The following is an 11980-nucleotide window of genomic DNA, read 5'->3' as shown; positions in this document are numbered from 1 at the left end:
CATTTTTATAAACTAGAGGTTTCTATTTACCTCAAGCCTGTGGTGTTGGGTTTCTGTCCCTTGAAATTGAAAGAGACCTACATAATACAGGAGCTGTGCTAGGCGAAGCCCTGCAGGCATTACATGGTTGCTGCATGTTGGCCAATACCATTGACTCTAGAAATGCAACAGAGCCTCTGATTTGCCCTTTTGGAAAAGATGGGGACTATCGAGTTCCCCTCAACTTTGTGTAACACAAGTTCCAGAGAATGGCTGCCACTCTAATGTCTGGTTGGGATTTTAATGGAAAGACTTTTAGTTCTTACTTGGCCCTTTCTCTCCTTTTGGTTCAAGCAGATGACGAGGGGAGCTGGATTAGAAGATGACTTGAGGGACAAGCTCTGTATAGTATCCAATCCCAAAGCATTGATCATAGTCCCCCTGCCCCTTTAAAATCTTAGCTCATTCCTGTTTGAACAGGAGATATAATTCTGATTTCATATTTGCCTTTCTCAAAGAGGCACCTTATATTATTGTTCTTACAGCTTCAATCAACAACCCTTTATTAGGAAGAATGAGAAATGGAGTGAGGGTAGCCACAGGGAAACCCGGAAACATCCCTGTGAGGGCCTCTTCTTTGCCACAGAAGAGGAAAAGATAACACAGAGGTGTCATCTTTATTTCATCTGCTCTAGACACTTAATCAGACACTTAAAGTCAGAAGAACAGAGATTAATAACCAAATGAGGCCCTAAGAGTTATGTGCTTTCTCTTTGAGTCATGTCCATCTTTTGCTGAGAGTATTATATTTCTCTGTAAGGGGAAGCAACAAAAGATGAAAGGAGGTAACACATTGGAAAAGGAACACAGTAGGCTTGGTTTAAAAGAATTCTAAAGTGATTACTGGAATTAAAGTTATAATTTACTAGCCCCAGACCCTCCCCCACAATATTCTTGGGCTAATTGCATACACAGATATAATGGCCTCATTAAAAACATGATATTCAGAAAGGACCAACATGTGACCTTTCCTACTACAAAACAACAGAAAAGAAGCATGGCAAGCACATGACAAATAAAGAATACACATAATTAGAATGATTTCTCCAATATGCATGAGCATTAGCTAAGTCTTGGTTCCTAATATCATTTTCTAGTAAAAGGAACTAGTGTCTTTGGAGAAAGAGTTGATAAAGGTTTGGGTGAGAGAAGGTACAAGGTGAATTCATGTACCAGAACACAAGGAAATGCACAAAGACTGACGGAGGCGTTGAGGGCCTCCTACTGGCCAACTTTAAGGAACTTAAATATCAAAACCAACGATGATGCCAGTGGATTTTAACACATTGAACCACAATGAAAAGTTTCTAGGAGTCCACAGAAAAAGAGAAAGGGGAGAGAGAAGGAAAAGTTTATTTACCAGGAGGATGTTGGGTAAAAAATATGCAATTAATGAAAGAAATTACAAAATCACTGTTTTGTAATCACTGATATAATTTATTCAGGCAAGTGTCATCAATGAGTGCTATAGCCATTGGGTGCAAGTTAGTTGGGGAACAGAATATTAACAAACTCTCGAAGTATTTTTTAATAATGTATACACCTGGTAGGAACCACCTTAATCAAATTTTCAAACTCAGCACCCCTCTTGATATGACACAGTGTGAAGCATACACATAAACATTACTGTATTCTGATAAAAAATATCTAAACTGAAGCTGTTCCTAAGGAAATAATCAGACAAATCGAGATTACAGAATATTTTACAAGACAACAGGCCTCCATTATTTAATAAAACAGTCGATGTCATTAAAGATAAAAAAATTAGGAAAGGGACAGGTATAAATAAAAAGACGCTAAAAAAACATGATAACTGCATTCAATGTATGAGAAGTGAATGGATCCTGGATCAAAAGGATAAGCGGCTCTAAAGGACATTATCTTAACCATCAGGGTAATTTAAGAATAGACTAACTATCAGCTATCTATCGGTGTGCAACAAACCCAAACTTGGTGGCTTAAAAAGTAATTTACTGTTTCTCAGGGCTCTGTGGGTTGGTTGGGAGTTTCTTCTGCTGATATTACCTGCATTCCCTCATGTAGTTGAATGGCGATGGCTAGACCCGCTTTTCATATGCTCTTTCATTCTCACAGAGGCTGAACCAGGCTTCCTCTGTGGTGGCAGCAGCCTTCCCAGAGGGCAGGCCCCAATGTGCATGTGCTTATCTGGTCTCTGCTTGCATAGGAGAAGAAGAGGTGCATAGGACCCGTTAACATCTCAATCAACCACAGCTATTACATTATATAATAATTTAAACTCAATGTTAAAAATTTTGGATGTTAATAATATTGTGGTCATGAAGGACAATCTTTTAGCCTTAAGCAATAAAGGCTAAAGTAGTTAAAAGTAATATGATGTGATTTTTGTCATGATTGGTGGAATTCACTTTCAGATACTTTAGGGAGAGAGTGAAAGAGGGAGGGGGGAGAGAGAGCTGGAGAAGGAGAGAAGAGAGAGAGAAAGAGAGAGAGAGGGAAAGGGAGACAGAGAGAGCAAAGATGAAAAGGAAGTAAAATGTTAACAATCATTAGCGTTAGATGAGGGGTATACAGGTGTTTATATTGCTATTCTTTCACATTTTCACACTTGGGTTTGTTACACACATTTTCAATCAGTTTGAGACTCTGCAAATAGAGCTTGGTGGAGTTCAGAAGAACTGCTGACTACCTTGTGAAGAACAAGCCAGCACATTTTCCACCTCTGAGATCCTGGATTTAGTAGTTCTGGGATGTGCTTGTATAACAAGTACTAAGGCGATTCTATTAGTCCAGGGGCCACAGATCTAGAAACACTACACTACATTAGGAAAACTAAGAGAGGCCAATACACTTTCTGAATTGCAAGGAGGACAGAGGGTCAGAAAATACAAATTATATAAAAAAAGTTGGAGAAAAGAAGTTATTAAATGTGAAAAGATAACATAAGATGGAAGAATGGAAACCCAACATAGTGCTTATAAAGATAACCATAAATAGGATAAACTCATTTGTTAAATAATAAGACTCATACTGGATCAAAATGCAAAACTCAACTATATGCTGCTAACAAACAATTCATCTAAAGTAATGTGAAAAATATACACTCAAAAGACAAAGAGTAGTACTTTGTAAAGATAAATTTTGCCTTCTGTAATGAAGATCTAACTGGAATAAATCTTTCTGAATTAATTAATATAACATCAGAATTCTAGAAACAAACCTACAGGAAATACAAAAAGAAATTAATAGAAAAACAATATTTTCAGGAAACTAACTGACAGATTAAATTTAAAAAGTAAACATTTGGTTTAAAGTATGCAAAAAAGACAATAAATAAGGTTGATTTAATGGGTACATGCTGAATTTAATAACCTGAGAATAGTTATGACATCCTATACTCAAACTTCCAGTAAACATTTATAGAAATTGATCCTATCTTAGTTCATAAAAATTGCTTCAATAAATTTTAATAAACAGAAAGAATATAGATTACATTAATTATATGAAAAATAGAAATAATAAAAATAAAAATTTAAAAACTACCCCCCCTCAGAATTTTTAAATGCTTTCTTAAATTATTTTTGTATAAAACAAGATATTGAAAAAAAACTGACAGAGCCAAATATCTAGAAAATAAAAATAAAAACTCTAGATATCAAAACTTATGTGACTGATCTAAAACTATACTCATAAAAAAATTAATAAACCTAATGACTTATACTTACTAGAAGAGATAGAATAAAATATTGAATTAGGCACTTAAATCAGATTAAAAATAAAGAGAATAAAATGATTAAAACAAACATAAAAGCTGAATAACAGAATTGATCAATAGATCCAGGAACTGTTACTTTAAAACGACAATGATGATAAAATAGGAAACCACATAGTAGTACAACCAAAATATTTTTTTTAAATGTGCAAAGATATTGAGTGCTCTTGAATAGGAAGACTCAATCTTTGAAAGTTGTCAATAGTCCCTTAATTAAATTTACAAATTCAGTTGCTATCCAATCAAAATGCTAACAGATGTGTGGTTGCTGTTGTGTTTATTTGCTTGGAACTTGATAGACTTATTCTAAATTCATTTTGAAAAGAAAGCATATAAAAATAGCCTGGAATAACCTGAAAGGGAAGAGTAAGAAACAGTGGACAAGCTAAACAATTTTAAGATACATTAAGACATAGTAATTACAACTTTGTGGTCCTCGCATAAAAAATTATGACGTGATTCAAAGATTTGATTCAAGCACCTACAGAAATTTGGCATACTTTCAAAATGTGTCAGGACACTGAAGAAAAGCAGAATTATTCAACAAATGGTGCTGAAATAACTTATGAGGTGTTTTGAAAAATAATGTAAGTCTTTATCCCTTACTCTAAAATTAACTATATATGGACTAAAATTTTAAATATAAAACATAAAAACAGAAGTATTAGAAAACATCATAATGATTGAAAAGTAATTATCTTGAGAATGTGACCAAAAGCTATCTGTTAAAAGGGAACATTTCATATATTTTACTGTATAAGAATTAAATGGATGGTAACTATCAACAAAACCAAAATAAAAAATAAACACGGAAAAATATTTACCAAAAATTACACCATAGGCAAAGGGGTTAATTCCTTTAATATACAAAGGAATACTACAAATGATCATTTTCCTAGAAAAATTGTAAAGAGATATGAACAAGAAGAATCACAGAAAGGCAATACAAGGCAAGCCGATATACATAGAAATATTTATTCACTTCTGCTCACAAATTAATGTACATTTAGATGCACTTAGATGCTTACATGCTATTTTAATCATATCACATTGGGAAATAATTAAGAAACTGATAAAAATCATTCTGGCAACTGTGTGGTGAATCTGTTAGCAGAGTAATAGTTACAAATTTTTGCAGAGCATTATGGCAATATCTTTAGAAAGTTTTAATGTGTATCTATCTTGTGATACAATAATTCTACTAGGAATATGCCTTGAAAACATATGCACGTAAGTGCATAAATATATATGCAAAGATATTAATGGCAGCATTTAGTGAATTTATTTTTTTAGTAACAAATGCAGGAAATACTTTCTTAAGACCATGTGTGTGTGTGTGTGTGTGTGTGTGTGTGTGTGTGTGTGTGTGTGTAAGCAAGATAGAAATTGAGAGTTTCCGAGACAATGAGAATGAGTGAACCAAGGTGCTATTTAATTTTCAGTTCTATACTTTATTTTTCCATTGTTTTTAAAACGAACTTGTTTTATTGATAAACAAACCTTCTTAAAATCTATGTCCATTCCACAGAGAATTTAGATGGGTATCATAAGTTACATTTTAAAAACAAGAACCATAATTTTGTTCCATGAAGATCTTTCTTTTAATGTAGTTTTAAACTCCAACCAATATGAAGAGCAATTTATGTTGATGTGCTTTCTCTCTTGCACAAGTAAACTGCATGAGAATGGACCATTTGGGCCCTGCTGGACTTCTCAGAGAATTTTCTGAGAAGCGTACTTGAAAGAGTCAAACAGTTGGGGTTGCAGAACCCAGTAAAATCATACAAAAGCTGAGGAAAATTGCACTTTCTTCCTTTGACTTATGACCTTGAAACATCTTTTCAGGAGGAGAAACCCACCCCACAAAACATCAAAATTAAGCAATGATTAGGCATTTATAATTTTTCCAATAGTCATTGAAAAGACATACACATTTACATTAAATGGTGCAGAATGTAGACAGCCTGATTTCTGTAGAAAAACCCCTATGTTTGAAAGTGCCCAATTCCAAGTTGTCTTCAATCCCCCCCCCCCATAATAAATGCACAAAAATCTATTGGAATATTTTGTGAGATTTAGTTTTATATATATTTTCTTACCACATTTTTAAGAAATATGTCATATTCCCATATTGCAGTTGATGGTCTTATTACCAAGACAACACATATATGTGGTTTTGAATTTCAGGCCTGAGGTCTTCAACAGGAAGCATCACAATTAAAATGATGAGTGAAGCGGCACAATTCCAAAGGACTTTTGTTGTATAAATAAAGAGAAAACAAGAAGATTCTGAAAAATATCTCAGCTTACAATTTGAGCATTTTAGACATGTCCAACTTTCTTAGCTCCATGGAATTTGTTTCCTGGTAATTTTCCACTAGGCATTTCGGAGCTCATTTGAAACAAACTATCAGGCTCATTTGCTACCTCATTTTGCATCAAACATTCGCCTTAGGAAACCATCATTTTGTACCCAGGAAATAGGAACTGAGTACACTCCTTCCTCAAGCCAGTCTACCAGTGATGGTAAAAACCCATAAGAACCCATATTCAGAACCCATCCAAGTACTGAAAATGATTACTTAATAGTCTATTGGGAAACATTTTAGCCTGTTGGTTGCAAAAAGGTCTTCAGAAATAACAGGGCAAATAGTTCTAGGTCTCTGTGACCTAAAATGTCTAATGAAGCTGAAGAATTATTAGAGTATCTTAGAGAAACCCGAGGCCATTCAGCCTAATGATTTAGTAATGATGTTTCTGCCATTGGGTTAGAGAAACATGTGGCTTCTAGCTTAGTATTCACGCAGTAATGTTCAACAATGTTGGTAGCACTGACTGAGAATTCTTCTAAGTCCTGAATATTTTAAGGCAACGCACTCTTCTGTTTCAAGAACTCCAAAAATGGATTTAGCTTGTGATGTGTTCAACTTTTAGAAAATTAATGATAAAGTCCAAATGATAAATCAAAAAGCAATGAAAACCCAATAATTAAAAAGCAGATGTCACACTGAGAATTTGATACATATGAGATATAAGATAATTTTCCTTGTTCAGATTTTTAAAATCCATAAATGGCAAAGTATAGTCATTTCAGAGGAGAAATGCAAAGGGAGGGAAAAAAAGAGAGAGGAAGCCTAAACTTTTTTAAAAATTACATTTTTTTAACATAAAAACTATCACAATTAAACCTTTACTGACCTCTGGTGGTTGAAAATGTATTTATACAGAAGAATTAAATGATTATTTAATATACATTAATAACTAAATATAGCAACACTTTGTGTGAATATTAATGAGTAATATTCCATTGCATTTTATGAATATACCACAATTTGTTTATCCGTTCTTGTGATCATGAACATGGGATTATTTCCAGTTTTCAGCTGCTATGGACATTCTTGTATAAGAATTTCTATGGATATATGCATTCACTCCTCTTGGGTATATACTGAGGAGTTACAAAATGATCCAGGGGTGGGGTTAAGTGGGTAGGCCTTTTAATGAACAAAGTTAGAAAACTCAAGAATTCCACATTCCTTTGTGTGTTTATAACATGTTTTTACTATAGCCTCCAATACATTATAAAACAATCTCCACAGAATAGTAGAGTTCACCCTTGAACAGCATGGGTCCACTTATACACAGATTTTTTTGTTTTCAATAAACACCCGTACTGTTCTTGATCTGCAGTTGGGAGTCCATGGATTCGGAGGGCTGACTGCATCGATCTACACCATTTTATATGGGTTACTTGAACATCTGCAGATTTTGGTACCTGCAGATACTGAGGGGACAACTGTGTAGTTAAGTTTTGGGAGAGTCAAAAATTATATGCAGATTTTCAACTGTGTATATCCCCTAATCCCTGCATTTTTTTAAGGGTCAACTGTATTAATAAACAGTGTATTCAAGTGTTTGAACTCAAATTCTTTTTATGGTTGAAGAGCTCAATATCATAAAGGGGCTTACCATATGTGGGATAGTTAATTTTATATGTCAACTTGCATGGGCCACAGGGCACCCAGATGTTTGGTTAAACATTATTCTTGGTGTGTCTTCGAGGGTGTTTCTGGATCAGATTAACATTTGAATAGGTACACTGAGTAAATCAGATTGCCCTCCCCAGTTTCGGAGGGCCCCGTCCAAGCCACTGAAGGCTTGAAAAGAAAAAAAAGGCTGAGTAAGAGAAAAGTGACTTTCTCTCTCTACCTGACTTTGAGCTGGGGCATGGTGTTTTCCCTGCCTTTGGGGGACGTGGACTCAGACTAAAACTTAGAGCATTGCCTCTCACCAATCTCAGGCCTACAAACTCAGACTGGAATTTACACCATCAACCCTTCTTCTTCTCAGGCTTTTGAACTCAGACTATGAATGTACCTTCGAGCTCTCCTGCTTGCCAGCTGCAGATCTTGGGACTTCTCAGCCTGAACAATCACTTGAGCCAAGTATTTATAATAAATCCCTATCTATCATCTATCTATCTATCTATCTATCTATCTATCTATCTATCTATCTATCTATCTACCTACCTACCTACCTATCATCTATGCATGCCAGCTGCCAGCTTGCCAGCTGCAGATCTTGGGACTTCTCAGCCTGAACAATCACTTGAGCCAAGTATTTATAATAAATCCCTATCTGTCTGTCTATCTATCTATCTATCTATCTATCTATCTATCTATCTATCTATCTATCATCTATGCATATATATGACAATTAAGTCCATGAACTTGTCATCATGCACTTACATTAGCAGCACTGGACAAACAGCTTGGTAAGGTTTCATAACCTTGGTATATCAGTGTCTCACAGCTGTGTTTGTGTCAACGTGTGGCGGTGTCTTAAACTGCATGGCTTTCATTATTGTTGTGTGTTTTTGTGTGCCAGTGCAAGAGTGTCTGAGCTTGAATTAGAGCAACGAACAAACATTAAATTTCTTGATAAATTTTGCAAGAGTGGAAGTGAAATCAGGGACATGTTAGTCCAAGTTTATGGGGATAATGCCATGAAGAAAACAGCAGTGTACAAATGGATTAACGTTTTTCTGAATGGAGAGAGTGTGTCACTGATGAAGAGAGGTCAGGGCAGCCAGTAATGAGAATTGATGAAAACATTATAAAAATTCGTCAAATTGTGCGTCAAAATCATCAGCTGACTGTGAGAAGCATAGCAGACCAAGTAAATATCAACACAAACAGTTAGGAAAATCTTAACTGAAAATCTTGGCATGAGAAAGGTGTGTGCAAAAATGGTCCCGAAGGAACTCTTGCGTCACAAGACACTAGCTCACACGGCACTGTAAATAAATAACTGTATTGGAACATCCTCCCTACTCACCTGATCTGGCCCCCAATGACTTCTTTCTTTACCCCAAGATAAAGGAAATATTGAAAGGGAGACATTTTGATGACATTCAGGACATCAAGGGTAATATGACAACAGCTCTGATGACCAATCCAGAAAAAGAGTTCCAAAATTGCTTTGAAGGGTGGACTAGGCACTGGCATCAGTGCATAGCTTCCCAAGGGGAGTACTTCGAAGGTGACTGTAGTGATATACAGCAATGAGGTATATAGAACTTTTTCTAGGATGAGTTCGCGAACTTAATTGCCAGAACTTCATACATAGTATATACATGTGTGTGTTTATATGTAGTTGTATATATACATATGTGTATTACACACATATTCTCAATGGTGGAAAATTTTCTCTGAAGATGGATTTTTATTTTGAGATAATCAAAAGCGTTTTGAGCTAAATAAGATGGATGGGTGAAGTAAAGCTGGGCAATATTAATTTGAAGTAAAGAAAAGTTTGGGCTAAAAATAATGAAATGGCCTTTTTAACATTCAGTTACCAAATCTGACATTTACTTTTACTAGCAAAGGATCCAGATATATTTGGACTCTAATTCCATTAAAGATAACTATTCTTTCCCCACGATGCCCTCCTGCCTTTCTCTGCCTCTCTTCATTGAATATGTTAGAAATTTGACATACACAAAATTCTTTGTATATGAGCTGCACACTGTTTTCTGGATTATGCAACATTAAGTACATATTGTGGTAAAAGGAGCACTCCAGATTTAGTAATGCTATAAGAATGTAGACATTTTAGTAACTCAGTCAAGTTCTACCTTCACGAACTCATTAGAAGAAGAATTTTTCATTTTTATGCTTGACTGAAACTCAGTTTTCCTTCATTCTCACATTTGTGGAAAAAAAGAATCATTTACCCACTCCAAGATGAGTTGAGATGCATTTGCTGTATGAAAATGACTGTTCTCAGCATCAGCTGTCTAGTGTCTAGTAGAGGCATTCTCTTAACCATTGCTGCCACCTGCTGGCCGTTTGATTATTAGATTTTAGAAAAAGCAGTGCATAATGCTCCAGTCAAGATGATGCAAAATGCAAAGATCATTAATAGGTAGTTTTGTAGACCCTAAATAATAAAAAAAGAATAACTGTAATTAAGAAAAACTAAAAATATACAAAAGGCACAGACTCTAAAAATTACTAGGTACCTTCCTAACCATCTGCTTCAACCACCTATATGCTTTTTTGCTATCCCTCCAAGTAATCACCCAGAGACCTTGAAACCCACAAGATCCTTACTGATTCCCCCATTCAGTAAATACGTGTGGGCTTCCACTATGCATCAACATGTGCTTGGGTTAAAATGGTGAACAAAATGTGAAATGTGGCCTTATTCAACTAACTGTATAATATGGGAGAAAGGAAATAAAATAATCACAGAAAAGAATGTCACCAAGTGAGACAGGTGGTAACAAGCAAGCAAGCATGGTTGTTTCTTAGTGTGTTACAAAAGAATCTTAACAAGGTGATTGGAAGGTGGGGAGTTGAGCTCCTAACTAGAAGAAGTATCCATGAATTGGGCAGGGAAAGAGGGCAGCAGGTAGAAATTGCAGGTAGAAGGAATTTTATGTGCAAAGCTCTGTTGTGAAAGAAAGCATGATACTTGACAGGGACAGTGTGAAACAAGGTTAGCGTGACTAGAGCAATGAGGGTTAAGTGGGGCAAGATGAGGTGAAAAGGCTGTGGGGCTGAGCATACAGGGATCTAATAAGCCGTGTATACGTCAGGGTTTTATTTTTGCAAGCCATAGAAAACATGAAAGGAGTAGGCAGTGGGATATGGTAAAAAGATGGAGCTTGCATTTTGTAAAGCCCACACTTTTTTGTAGACGGTGCACAGACTGGATGGAGCAAAAGGATGCAAGGAGAGCTAATCAGGAGGCAACTGCAGTCTTCCTGGGGAGAGGTGATGAAGTGCAGATAAAGAGAGACAGAGATCAATCTAAAGGGCAAGGAAGAAGTTGAGAGACTAGGTTTGGCTTGTCCAGCTATGTATGCGTGCACGGGTAACAAAGATGGGAAAGGCTGAGAACCAGTTTCCAAGGCAGCCAGTCCATCTTTAGGTTAAAAAAGAAATGTCTTCCTGTGTTAAGTAGAAATATTTTATTTCCTGCGAGTTCTATCTCCAGGGATACGGATAGATTGATTTTAATCTCTCTCTCACAAGATAAACCCTCAAACACTGAAAAATAATTGTTTTATAACCTGAAGCATCTTTTCTTCCTGATCAATATTTTAGCTCCTTTGACTGTTTTTCATATGAAGTGGTTTCAAGCACCCTTCCTGTCTTGGTTGTTTCCCTTTTAGTGATTGCTGGGATGTCTATATCCCTCTTTAAATATAGACCCCAGTACTCTTAGGGAAGGTTGTAACATCACAAATTAAAACTGGATTAGATCTCTCTAATTTTAGATATAGTGTCTAACATTACATAGAGATCTCCTGACAGTCAAATCATATAATACTATTATTAGCTCCCATTAAGATTAACGCTAATTAATACATAGCCAAAACACGATAAAATGCGTATTCCCTTGTTTCAACTTAATAAAGAACTGGGTTAGAGTGGATCAATTTGCCTCTGTTTGATGACCAGATTGAGGTCTTTGTGAGTTGGGTTGGGGCCAGTTTTATTGTCTGATTCACTGTGAGCATCAACACTATCAGAAGCCACTCCAAAACCAGTTCTACAAGTGAGAAGCAGCACCACCAACCTTTGCCTAGTACAGAGCAACACACACACACACACACACACACACACACACACACACACACAGAGGCACACACATGCACACACACACATGCGCACACACACA

The 11980-nt window shown here is 35.8% G+C and overlaps 1 protein-coding gene across 1 annotated transcript in view; it reads right to left on the bottom strand.

The window, feature by feature from the left end:
• Positions 1-10147: 10147 nt before the first annotated feature.
• TMEM144 (transmembrane protein 144) overlaps positions 10148-11980 on the bottom strand; it is a 31328-nt gene continuing 29495 nt past the window's right edge. The window contains exon 11 of the mRNA XM_019667494.1: positions 10148-10231. Coding sequence (XP_019523039.1) covers positions 10148-10231 — 84 coding nt within the window. The remainder of the gene's footprint in view (positions 10232-11980) is intronic.

The sequence above is a fragment of the Hipposideros armiger genome, unplaced genomic scaffold (genome assembly GCF_001890085.2).
Source record: "Hipposideros armiger isolate ML-2016 unplaced genomic scaffold, ASM189008v1 scaffold_498, whole genome shotgun sequence".
NCBI lineage: Eukaryota > Metazoa > Chordata > Mammalia > Chiroptera > Hipposideridae > Hipposideros > Hipposideros armiger.
Note: the sequence above shows the minus strand (reverse complement) of the source record. Positions and strands in the feature narration are given on the sequence as shown.